We start from the raw sequence: 13466 nt of genomic DNA on the forward strand, positions 1-13466 counted from the left end.
GGTCCATATCCCTCCAAACCCTTCCTATTCATATACCCATCCAAATGCCACTTAAATGTTGCAATTGTACCAGCCTCCACCACTTCCTCTGGCAGCTCATTCCATACACATACCACCCTCTGTGTGAAACAGTTGCCCTGTAGGTCTCTTTTTATATCTTTCCCCTCTCACCAAAAACCTATGCCCTCTAGTTCTGAACTCCTTAACCCCAGGAAAAAGACTTTGCCTATTTACCCTATCCATGCCCCTCATAATTTTGTAAACCTGTATAAGGTCACCCCTCAGCCTCCGACGCTCCAGGGAAAACAGCCCCAACCTGTTCAGCCTCTCCCTATAGCTCAAATCCTCCAATCCTGGCAACATCCTTGTGAATCTTTTCTGAACCCTTTCAAGTTTCACAACATCTTTCCGATAGGAAGGAGACCAGAATTGCACGCAATATTCCAGCAGTCGCCTAACCAATGTCCTGTACAGCCGCAACATGACCTCCCAACTCCTGTACTCAATACTCTGACCAATAAAGGAAAGCATACCAAATGCTGCCTTCACTATCCTGTCTACCTGTGGACTCCACTTTCAAGGAGCTATGAGCCTGCACTCCAAGGTCACTTTGTTCAGCAACTTTTTGCTGTGCTTTTAAATTAAAATCTTAATCTTCTATCTAAATTTGTTTATCTTAAAATCATCTAATTTAAAAGATGTTTTCAATCTAAATTTTTAAGATTATTTTAATCTTTATATCTTAAGCTAATAAGGTCATTATAGTTTTCCTGGTTCCAAGTACCCTACTGAGACTTGAAACATGACCAAAGAGATGAATTTGATCAATTTTTGCACATTTTCTCAATAATAGAAAATGAGGACACTTCATGATTAATAGTTCTACGTTTTCAATAGTTCACTAATCTATTGACAAATAAAATAGAAAAGATATTTTCAACAGGTTGACTCCACTGTTCCTCACAACAAATGGTTTTAATTGAGAAATTTATAAAGCATTGTAAAATCCAGATTAGCTTCCTCATGCGTTGTATTGTGCTTCAGTAATTCATTAGGTTGCCCAGCGTGTAAGTTCAGAAAGGATTTACTTTTAATATTTCCCGCTTGTTTTGTAAGTGAATATTGATTCATGGAGGATTCCAGTCGCAGCTTAAAGAAAAGGAAACCTGGCACTTTGATGTATTTTGTCACCTGTTTTATCTGAAGAACGTGTCATTGAAGCCTGTTTATTTAAAGTCACTGAGATACACTTCAAGTTTTTTTGGGTTTTTGGTGCCTCATCAAGAAAGATTAAGAAATCATTATGCAGTTCGAATGCCTAGTAACAAATTGAGTAGATTGATGCACCAAACCTCGGCAGAATTGTTGTACCTTTCTCATATCCTTCCTCTTATCAGAATATTGAAGCAATGTATGCCATTTCCTCTGCACAATGTGAATGATTGATATATGCTGCCAATTGCGTGTTGCAGAGAGCCCAGATTGTTTCCCAGGAGTGCTTTGGGATGTATGGCTCTGTCACCACTTTGGGCAGTCTGAGCTTAGTCAGTAAGGGCGGATGAGGTGTGTGAGATAATTTAATGTTGGCATTTTATATTTTACTCCGAGGTCAGTGGCTGAAAGTGTGATCCATGTTTCAGTGTTGGAGTTAATGAGCTATCCAAAAGTTAGCACTGGACTTAACAAGCAGCCAATGATTATAGTGCTGCTGCTAACAAGATATTTGGGACTCGGTGCTGGAACTAAAGAGGTACCCCAAGTCGGGGAAGGAGTCGGGGGTTGGGGGGGAGTCGGTGCTGGAGCTAACGAGGAGCCTGGGAGGGTCCTTGCCAGAGCTAACGAGATACCCGGGAGGGTCAGCACTGGGTTTAAATGTGGTACCAGGGAATGCTACCAGAGCTAATGAGGTCCCCAGACTTGGTATCGAGCCAACAAGGTACCTGAGAGAGTGACTGCTGGAGCAAACAAGGTACCTGGGAGGGTCAGAACCAGAGCTAATGAGGTACATGGGAGCATCTATGCTAGAGCAAACGCAGTACGTGGAAGGGTCAGTGCTGGGGCTAACAAGGTGCTTGAGTGTCTGTGTTAGAGTTTTTGCAGTTCCTGTGGGGTAGTGCTAGAATTGTCAAGGTCCTCAAACATTTTGCTTTCTAAAGCTCCGCAGTTAGTGTGTATTGACAGAAATATTACTGTCTTCTCGAGTAGTCTCATGAGGGTTCTGATTTTGTATCTAAATTTAGAATGAAGTGCAGAATTGATTGCACTTTCTTTAAGTTGGTGACAAGGCAGTCATCGTGACTTGTGTTACCAATACTCTGTATCTATTGTACTCAGCATTTCAAAGGTGTTGGAATTGTGCCATTCATCAGATTTATATTTCTTTTGGCAATTGGTGATTTCTTTGTAGGTATTTGAGCTGTTGACTTCCATAAATGGTCTATTGAGGGACATAATTGGTCTAGCAAAGTTGAGAGGAAAACTTCGTTTTGTGTAGCTTTTAGCTGGCCTGCTATTTATGGCCCTTGCCTTAAGTTTTATGCTATTAAATATAGAGTTTATAGTTTTGAAATAACAAAAACAATGTTCTATATCCTGCTGTGATGAATCCTTCTGATGATAGAACCAGCACGTAATTTGCCTTTCCTTGACCATCCACCTCATGTCTCAGTCTTGACTGTGAAGCGCTGCAGCATAAATGGGAAATATTTTGACTGGGCGATTCTCTCTCGGAGGAGTTGTTTCAGGGCAGGTGTTCGATACTACGTCCGAGGTAAGTGCAGAAGATCCTGCTGGTCAATTGGCTAAGTGACGGTACACTTTTAACCCTGCTGTGTAATTCCCACTACACCTTGAGGTTTACTACATTTGGTCACTAAGACATGAAAGTAATATTCAGGCCATGGGACAAGTGCAGAGAAAAAAAAATAAGGTCAGGCCTTATTGATGTTGTGTAGTAGTATAAAGAAAAACTGTAAAACCTGGGGAATCTTGCATCTTCCCGTCCCGATCATCCTGCAGCCATGTCTTAGTAATGGCTACTATATCATAATCTCCATTTTGAATTTGTGCCTGCCGCTCATTTAATTTGCTCCTTATTCTCTGTGCATTCATATTTAAAACTCTCTTATTTAGGCCATAGACTGTAACCTCAGCAAAGATGCTTTATCCGTGTTCTGAGGAAGGGTCACTGGACCCGAAAAATTACCTTTAATTTCTTTCCACAGATGCTGCCAGACCTGCTAACCTATTCCAGCAATTTCTGCTTTTGTTTCTGATTTACAGCATCCACAGTTCTTTCAGTTTTTACTTTATTGACCTGTTTGTGATTTCTCTTTACTGTTTTAGACAATGTATTTCTTCCAGTTTTTTGGTGACCTGTTGTACCTGAATTGGGATTCCCGACTGTTCCTTTACTCTCTGTCATGTTGCTTGATTTTGAAACTGCTGACTTCCCCTGAGTCCTCTTTTCCCATTTACTGGTTTCAAGTCCTTGTGACCATCCTATTTAGCCTTGGCCTCAGATCGATTTAGGTGGAGCCCATCCTGATAGGACAGTTCCTCCCTGTCCCTGTACTAATGCCAGTGCCCATGAAGTGGAACTCCTCTTTCTTGCACCACCCCTTTAGCCATACTTTCACTTCCCTAGTTTTCTCATCTCTATGCCAGTTCGCCTGTGCCTTGGATAATAATCCAGAGAATACAAACCTTCTTTCATTTTTAACCTAATTCCTGAAATTCCACAGACAGGGCCTCTTGCCTCTATTGTTAGTCTCAGCACAAACAGCACCAACTGGATCCTCCCCACCCACCCCAATAATTGGGGCGGCACAGTGGCTTAGTGGTTAGCACTGCTGCCTCCCAGCGCCAGGGACCTGGGTTCACTTCCAGCCTCGGATGACCATCTGTGTGGAGCTTGGACATTCTCCCCGTGTCAGAGTGGGTTTCTTCCGGGTGCTCCGGTTTCCTCCCACAGTCCAAAGATGCGCAGTTAACTGGATTGGCCATGCTAAATTGTCCCATAGTTTCCAGGCATGTGTAAGCTTGGTGGATTAGCCAGGGGAAATGCAGGGCTAAGGGATGGGGTGGGTCTGCGTGGGATGCTTTCTGGAGGGTTAGTGTGGACTTGATGGGCTGAATGGCCTGCTTCCACACCATAAGGATTCTGTTTTTAAAAAAAAATACTTTCAAGTCAATTCAAGATGTCCCTTACCTTGGCACCAGCCGGGATTCTCAGTCTTACTTGAAAAGTTCGAGAGATCATTTATATGTTATTGCTGAATTCATAATTTGTGTTCGTAGTCACAGCTGTTTTTGGGGGGCTCATGTTTTTATATTACATTGCATCTTAAAGGAAAGTGCCCTGCTGCTGTGTTGTCGCTGAATACTTCTTGCATCGCTGAAATAAAAAAGTACATTTTGTCAAAGCATTGCCTTGTGCGGAACCTGTCGGTGTGTTGAGTGGTGTATATGCTGGGTGTCCCAGAGATGGGCAGATTGTATCAAACAGCACACCCCTTTAGCCGTTTGCAGCAAATGAGATGCTAACCATCTCATTCTTGGCAAACTCACAACTGTATCCAATGTTAGGTGTGATTCTGCAATTGGGTAGCATTTACTAGATAATCCTGAGTCTGAAAAGTATTACAATGTGCAACCTGTGGAAGCTGTATACAGTATATTAATACACAGGGCAGACAAAAACGACCTGTACACATACTGTGTCTGCTTCAACTCAGTAAAATGGGTGACATCTATTTGCTCCTCGGGATAACGCTTTGACCAATCAGAGTCAGCCTGCCTCCATTAAAATTTAAATGGGCTTGGTGGTTGACTGTTGATCATTATTAACTGACACTTTGCCCATGATGATGCCTCTACCAATCAAAGTCCACTTGGCAACCAATAACACTCTCATACAGTATAAATATTTGTGTTCTCCTATTGTCCTGGCAAATGCAAACAGAAAAGCTTCAACAAAATGTCTTTTAGCAGCATGCAAGATCTGTACTACCCAACAACCATTTGTATCATTGTTAGAGCTCGAGCAAGAATTACATTTGCTGCACAGATGGAGTGGGAGGGGGAGTTAGTGTTCAGCCACAGGGTGGTTGGGTTGGTTGGTGCGGGTGTCCCAGAGGTGTTCTCTGAAACGTTCCGCAAGTAGGCCGCCTTTAACTCCCACTCCGCCAAGGACATACAGGTCCTTGGCCTCCTCCATCGCCAGACCATGGCAACACGGCGCCTGGAGGAAGAGCGCCTCATCTTCCGCCTAGGAACCCTCCAACCACAAGGGATGAATGCAGATTTCTCCAGCTTCCTCATTTCCCCTCCCCCCACCTTATCTCAGTCCCAACCCTCGGACCTGCTCCTTGGATGCTGCCTGACCTGCTGCGCTTTTCCAGCAACACATTTTTCAGCTCTGTTATGTATTTTGGTTTGGTCCTATTTCAAGCAATTATTAGCAAATTGAAAGGAGGTGACTTGAGACTTAGACGAGGTGAAGTCTACGTGTAAATTGTCACTTTGGTTTAGAAACATGACCAATGACTTAATTTGGATGATTCTTTTCCCAAAAAGTTATTGAATTCCATGTTTGAATGTTTTCAGGTATTGATTCTGAAGGACATGCTGCAAACTTTGTGGAGACTGAACAAATAGTACAATACAATGGTTATAAAGCATCATTTGTACAAGTAAGTGGCTTCGACCATGCACTGAGTTTTTTAAAGGACAGAAAACTCTTGCATTTCATTTGTGTTTTAACATAGAAAATTATCTTGCTGCACTTGTGGGTTGGAAATGACAGATGAAAGCTGAGGCATGAATGTCTTAGTGAAAGAGATGAGTTTTGACAAAGCTTATGAAGAGGGAGGTGGACAAACAACGAGATTTAAAGCAAAAAATTCAAAGGGTATGATCTAGACTGTTCGCATGACAGCCGTCCAGAGTTGGGTGAAGAGAGTGGGCAATGCGTGAAAAGGCCAGCCATAAAACACCCAGAGGGGCCGAGTGTAGGGCTGACAGATGTTACAACAGTGGGGAGGGAGGGACACTGCATATTAAAACACCAAGGTGGGATGGACTAAAGACTAGGAACCAATGTGGTTCAGCGTATGCCAGTGATGGATGTGGAAACAGGTGCGGAAACTAATTTATTCAGACAGCCTGGCTCTAAGAAAAAAAATCAAGACAATTTGAATGAAGAAAAGAAATATTGGTTACTGAGGAAAGCACTTGAATATAAAGAATGGGCAATATTGTTCAAAGTTATCATGGATAACAGGAAAGTAGTAAAGAAATTGTGTTAATAGCTTATGAAAGTTAACATTTTTAGTAAATTGTTTTTTACTTTTAATAACCCAGTGTTTTACTATTATAAAAGAAGGTTGCTGAAAAAGGAAACATGAGTTCTTTTGTCTTGCAGTCATCAGGATAATTACAAGAATGCCAAATTTCAAAGGGAACAGCAATTTATAGTGCATGAGGAAAAAGCAAGCCAACTCTGGTCATGGCTCTACCATGGAGCTCTAAAAAGGATTCTTAACAATTGATGAATAAATTTCTCCTTGTTTTATCTTCTTTCAAGACACGAGGATCAATTCCTTTCTTCTGGTCACAGAGGCCGAACCTGAGATACAAACCAAAGCCCCAGATCAGTAAATCCATGAATCATGTGAGTGTATTTACACACATTTTCATGACAAGTTTCAGTAGGGTGCATATTGACCTGCAGTAAGGGAACTGTTCTGCTATGCTAACATACATTTTACAAGATTTGCCTTGCACCACTGCTCATTCTGAATATACTAAATGTAATTTTCCTTGGCAGAGTCTCCACTTGCCAATTTTGTCTCCACTGTATTAATTGCTTAGAAAAACATGAATTTATACAGCTAAACAGCATTGTTAAGCTATGCAAAAACCTGCCACAAAGCCATACTTTTTAAGATAATTTAGCATTGGATAAAGAGTAGAGTATAGTGTGATGGATAACGTTTTGTTCTCAGTGGCTTGGTGATAAAGCATCTCTGATTTTAATGCAACCAGGGTGTAAAGTAGTCAGATATTAAGTATTAAAATTAGGCTAAGTGATTTGCTTTTGCTCAGAAACTGGCATTTTCACTCCCTCCAGAATGTACCTGGGCAGCAAACTGTGCTCCAGATGGTAAGTGTAGAAATTTGAAAGAGGTTTTATTTGCTGTGTCATTCTGCTTGTCCTATCAGTAACTACTGCAACCGTAGAGACCAGTTTTAGCTCTTTAGTGCACTGCTTTGGTTTTTGCTGCTTTAGGCTGCTTCATTCTTGAGAAACTAGATTGTAAACATCTAAATTTTGATTTCAGATGGATGGCTTTCAAAGGCATTTTGATTCACAGCTTATCAGTTATGGGAAGCAAGTGATAATTAACTTGGTATGTTTTAATTTGCCTTGATACTAAACCTCTTTGAAAATAAAGCACACATCTTTATATGTTTTAATATGTTTATGTTTAATATTACAATCTATATTTGTCAGGTTGATCAGAAGGGTCCTGAAAAATCCCTGGAGCAAGTTTTCTCCAAAATGACTTCAAGCTTGAGCAATGGGATGGTTAAGTATGTTTCAACGCTGCCACACGCTATCAACATTTCCTTTTTATTTATTTTGAAAATAGTTAGAAGTGACTTGGGCAACTGGAATTTCCTGCTGGCCAGCATTTATTGTACAGGAAAGAAAGTGAAGAACCAAATGTTGGTGCTGTCAGACTGACTGTTCCCAGGAAGAGAAAGGCAGACTTACATATATGTAGTCATTTCCACATCCCATTAGGGTTGCCTCAAAGCACTTTACAATTAGGAATGTAATGGTTTCCTCTGGATAAATATATGATGTGCTGACAGCAGTTAAATAGGTTTAACAGAACATTCATTTTCGATGATGGCTGTGAGAACTATTGACCGAAACACTTCCAGTTTCCCTTCACAGTGCTGTGTTCAAAGTTTGGCCATGAATAAACACTTCATCCTTTTATTTGTTGTCCCACGTGCAAAGTACCAACTTGATGGGTCGCACTTCAGCAGTACCCCACCAGAGTGCCATCCTGAACTATCTTGCCAACCACAAAAGTTTGTTTAAATAAATAGGTTTCTCTCTTGGTGAGAAACTAACCCCAACTAACTTTCAAGGGAAGGCTTGAGAAAAGAGGGATCCCTATGATCCAATCTTTCTAAAATGCAGCCCCAGTATCTTCCGACCACACTAATTGGAAGACTAAAATCAGAAATGAAGTGGAGGAAAATTTGTAATAACCTAACACATGCCAGCTGATGTGGCTGTTTCATAAATGACTTGGGTCTCTGAGTCTTAACCATAGCTACATTTTCTGGAAACTGGTTAATTATTCATTACTCTATGCATAAGAAAATGCTAATTGCAGTTGGTTTTAAATTTGGCCTTGGTGCCACTGATGGATCTGTGGCTGGCGTGGGATATTAGCATTGATGTCAATAATCCAGCCATGATCTAGACTGGCAGAGCAGGCCCAGGGAGCTGAAAGGGCTGTTGTTTCTATTTCTAACTCTGAATCTTTGCCCTCTCACTCTGGAGACTCAATTATTATTTCAGATTTAATTTATCCCATTAACTACTTCTGATGTGACACCTCTGCATGAAATCATTGCACCAAACATTATCTTTCAGCTTTGGCTGCTGCGTGCAACTTGGGATTATCCTGTTCCATTCCTCTACGCTACCTCTCACTGGCCCCTGTGGGTTGCAGTGATCACAAGTGTGTGCACTATTTTTACTGAGATTGACCAGGAGATTGGATGAGTTCATGACATCTTCTGGGGATTTGAATTAACTGATTTGACACTGTAATGCCTAGGGGTATTTCTACCTCACACTGTTTAGATATAGTGAGTGACAGCAAGTCAGCTAACATCCATGATTCCTCTTAACGATTCTCTCTGCAGGTTCTATCTAGCAGAAAGTGTTGTTCCTGTTTTTACTTACAATGCTGTGGAGCATTTGTTAGTATTAAACTTCACTTGCCACTCATCTCTACGAGAGACGGGCAATAGATGCTGGCCTGCCAGTGATGCTCAAATCCTATGAGTGAATAGTTTAAAAAAAATTATCAGCTCAGGTGAAAACTTATGCCTTCTCCACTTTCTTTGAGATCCCAGGTGTAATTTGCAAACTTTACTCCCATTGATCCTGAAACTGTGAATCTAAACCAGCATCAGTTCAGGTTCCAGCGCACGTTTCTGAGGAATTCTGTTTATAACCTTCCTTTCTTTTGACTGAGTACCATGAAGTGAACTCCTTTTTTTTCTGAAATAAATTGCTGGAGAGCAGCACTGAGCTAGAAAAGGTCACATAGCTTTTGATATGTGGTGCAGAATTATTAGTTTGATCTTTCACCTGTTGAAGATTAGGAGATAGTGAGGTGCTGCAGATGCTAGGGAGAGGCAGAGTAGACAAAATTTGGTGCTGGAAAAAGCACAGCAGGTCAGGCAGCACCCGAGGAACAGGAGAGTCAACATTTCAGGCAGGACCCTTCGTCAGATTGCCACGATTGATGAGATAGATGGAAAGCATTGTGTCCACCTACCATATCCTTTCTGGTTTGTTAAGTAAGTTCACCATTAATTCACCGAGACACCATTAATACTTTGGAATGTTTAAGTCAGCATATTTCTCTCTCTCAAACTTGCAATTTGCGCCCAGTGTTATGGTCGTAATGTTTCAGTTATTTTTTCTAATGTTCACTGATGGTTGCACTATCACTTTTGTAGATATTGTGCATTTGATTTCCATAAGGAATGCAGCCATATGAGATGGGACCGGCTCCAAATCCTTTTGGATTGTGTAGCAGACCAGCAGGATGAGAATGGGTCAGTACTTTTCCATGCTCTTTATTTGTAAAAATAACTCTTTAAAAAAGGTTGTCTTAATTACTTGTAAATATGACAGCTACTATGCTTTCATTATAAAGAAATGATGACTCTTTACAAAAGAGTTTTTTTTAAAGCAAGTCGTCACTTATTTCTTTGTTAATGACAGTTACTTCTTGGTGGATTCTGAAGGGAAGACGATCGCACAACAAGAAGGGGCTTTCCGGACCAACTGTATTGACTGTTTGGATCGAACAAACGTTGTACAAAGTTTGTTAGCTCGACGCTCTCTGCAGTCACAGCTTCAGGTTATAAGCACTTAAATCATTTAGTGGGAATTTAATGTTTAAGCACACTCCTTGGTCAGAGAAGCTGGCGTTGTTTCTCTTAAATCCCACAATGGACAGAGTTGGGGTCAGTATAAGAATATGACAACTGGGTGATATTAATCAGAAATTGTTGGAGAAACTCGACATGTCAGGCAGCAACTGTGGAGAGAAAACAGAGTTAATATTTCGAGTCTGTGGCCCTCCTTCAGTTCTGAAGAACTTAAATTTTGCTTTCTGTCCAGAGGTGCAGCCTGACATGCTAGTTTCTCCAGCAATTAGTGTTTTTGTTTCAGGTCTTCAGTGTGTTTTATTTAGGTGATCCAACATTCGCATTGGTGATGATGATTTCTTCCAAACCTCGGGGACCATTTTTGAGCAACCAAAGCAAATTGAAATAAGTTTTTTTTTAATTGCGCATCTACTTCTAGTTTTCATTTGGATGAGAATCCTGGACATATTCGATAGTAACTTGCTTTGGGGTTGCCTTCGTTGTGTATCATTTGAAAACAGATTGTCAGGAAAATGGATGCCTGCTAACGCTTAATAAATTCACAACCTAATTAAGGAGGCTATCTCATTAAATTGTATGAATTTTTTTAAAGTTCCTATTGAACAGCTGGTTCTTGTATTGGCACTATTTCCATGGAGTTACTCCAGAGTATTGTTTTTCCACTTGTTCTATGTTTGAGCGAGAATTTCAGCAGCTGATGCGTTATAAGTCAGGGCTGCTTAGGAGGTGGTGCCAGTGGTGGTTTTGCAATTGATTTGGCTGCTGACATTGAATATTTCAGTCTTTGCATAAAAATGAGCTATTCAGTCAGGTACCAGGGACTGGAGCATTCTGTGTCAGTGGCGAATTCTGCCACAAAGCCAGTTTTTAGTGCTCCGTGCTAATTGCCCTTGAGAAAGTGGTGGTGAGCTACCTTTTGTAAACTGCCACACTCCATATGGTGTCAGTGTAGCCACAATGCTATTAGGAATGGAGTTACAGGATTTTAACCCAACAAAAGTAAAGGAATGACCATAATGTTTCCAAGACAGGATGATAAGTATCTCGGAGGGGATCTTGAAAGTGGTAGTGTTCTCTTGTATGTGCTGCTGCAGTCCTTCTTGATGGCCGAGGTCGCAGGTTTGGATGGTCCTGTCAGTTTGCGCTTCCAGTATCATTTTATGGGATTGTGATCAACTATGATGATCCCTCTAATTCTTTACTGTGCAAAATGGAGATCAACTGTGTTCTAATCCAAGCAGCTTCTTGTGAAGTCCAGGGAATAAATGCAGCATTAAAAACAGAAAATGCCGGAGAAACCCATTTGGCAACACCTTTAGATAGAGACGAAGAGTTGACATTTTGAGTCTAATATGACTCCTTTTCAGAGTAATCTTTAGACCCCCATTCATGGTTAAGAACCGCACTATTTAAAGTTTGTTGTTGAGAATATTTTAACAAGTACTTCATTTGAAAGCTGGAAGAATAAATCCAAAATGAGTCATAAATTTGATGTAACAATTACAAGGGTTTAAAACTTGAAGTATGAGCCAACCTATTACCAACACTACAATACATTATTAAACTCTCAGTTTTTTTTTGTTGGGTTTAGAGGCTGGGTGTTCTTCATGTTGGCCAAAGAATTGAAGAGCAAGCAGAGTTTGAAAAGATCTACAAAAATGGTGAGTTTTCGTTCAGTTTTGAAAGACTTTAGGATGGAGTCTTTTAATTTGGAAGATCAGGCTCCTCAGTCACTCAATGAGCATTTTTCACTGACTAACCAAAGCTTGTGCACCCAGGCAGTTTCTGGTTTGATCCCTGGTCTGTGTTGAACTGATCCGAACAGTAGAAAGGGTGCAATTGGGTCTTAATATCCTTCCCAGAGTTCTTTCTTCAGAGTGCTATCCATCACTCCCTGCTGGGCATGTATGTGCTTGGACTGTTGGCTGAGAGTGGAATGGCTGATAGCTGTGATGTTTGCATGCACTCTGCCAGAGACAATGCCAGTGATTCCCATGCAGACCCATTGGAGGATACTGGAGCAAATATTTAAAGTAACCTTATATCTGCATGACATCTGTGGTTTTGAGTAGGGAGAAAATGTTGGAGGAAAAGTTGCCTGAATAAGAAAATCTAACAACTGTTACTTTTACTGAATACTTTGAAATTGTTACCTTTGCTGACTGAAGTACTACAGCTTAGCAATCATTTGATTTGTCCACAGCATGGGCAGATAATGCGAATGCGTGTGCCAAACAGTATGCTGGAACTGGAGCCTTAAAGACTGACTTTACAAGGTAATTATCTCAGAATGTTATTCTGCTGTGGATTATTCAAGCCTTGCATGTTTTGTTGCCAACAAGTTGTTATGCATGGGAAAGGGTAGCACAGAAAGACAGCTTGAATTGTGAGATATGGAAAACAAAAGCCATTGTGTGACTTTTGACACGAGTGGTTCCCCAAAGGTAATTGAATAATTGTCTGAAAACTGAAACTCTGCGGAGCTATAGGGCAAAAGAAAGAAGTGAAAGCAAGGAATGGGAATGAGTTTCTGGTGTAAAGTGTCACTAATGGATAATGGGCTGAATGATGTTCTCTTGTGCCATGACCATTGTCTGATTTTGTGTTTTGGTAGATTAAGGCAATAGTAACGTAATTGTGTTTTTACCACAATTTGTTCTGCTTAAACCATTGAGTTTTAAAAAAAAATCTGTAGTCTGAGTCATTTCAACTTTCATGTTTCATTTGAAAAGTGAATGTTTAAGGTGACATATTATTAAATCTATTTGTGGTAGGGAAGGAAAGATGACTCTCACATTTCATTGGTTGAATTAAACATGGAACCCAGATATAAGTAAAATTGAAACCAGAATTTCTAGATTTTTGTGGATCTAAGACCATGAAACCAAATGCATCATAGCATTTACACTAAAGGAAAAACAGATTTTCAGCCTCACTGTTATCTGTCTGGTGTTAATGCTTCACAATTGTTATCCCACACTAATGACCTTTATCCATGCAACACATGTTCCTCTGCTCTCTTCCCTCACATATGCATCAAAACTCTCCCTTAATTGCAGCAGTGATGTTGCTTCAGGTAATCCACGTACTCGTGAGTCATACGTGCTCACCATTCGCTGAAACAAAACCCCCTGAATTAATACACCCCCTTCCTCTGGACTCTCCAATGTATGGAGCAAATAATATGGTTGTAGACATTTCTTTAAACTCTTCTGGAACTCTACTGCCAAAGTGCATTACACAGTAAA

The 13466-nt window shown here is 40.6% G+C and overlaps 1 protein-coding gene across 2 annotated transcripts in view; it reads left to right on the forward strand.

Moving 5' to 3' along the window:
* The window catches only part of LOC122564534 (phosphatidylinositol-3-phosphatase SAC1-like), a 66355-nt gene that overhangs the window by 37037 nt on the left and 15852 nt on the right, over positions 1–13466 (forward strand). The window contains exons 8-17 of one of the 2 annotated variants that reach the window (XM_043719585.1): positions 2669–2770; positions 5608–5693; positions 6587–6673; positions 7133–7165; positions 7344–7412; positions 7517–7596; positions 9781–9879; positions 10049–10187; positions 11810–11879; positions 12422–12494. In XM_043719585.1, coding sequence (XP_043575520.1) covers positions 2669–2770; positions 5608–5693; positions 6587–6673; positions 7133–7165; positions 7344–7412; positions 7517–7596; positions 9781–9879; positions 10049–10187; positions 11810–11879; positions 12422–12494 — 838 coding nt within the window. The remainder of the gene's footprint in view (positions 1–2668; positions 2771–5607; positions 5694–6586; positions 6674–7132; positions 7166–7343; positions 7413–7516; positions 7597–9780; positions 9880–10048; positions 10188–11809; positions 11880–12421; positions 12495–13466) is intronic. The other variant, XM_043719586.1, reaches the window with a different exon arrangement.

This window comes from Chiloscyllium plagiosum, chromosome 29, assembly GCF_004010195.1.
Source record: "Chiloscyllium plagiosum isolate BGI_BamShark_2017 chromosome 29, ASM401019v2, whole genome shotgun sequence".
Classification (NCBI taxonomy): domain Eukaryota; kingdom Metazoa; phylum Chordata; class Chondrichthyes; order Orectolobiformes; family Hemiscylliidae; genus Chiloscyllium; species Chiloscyllium plagiosum.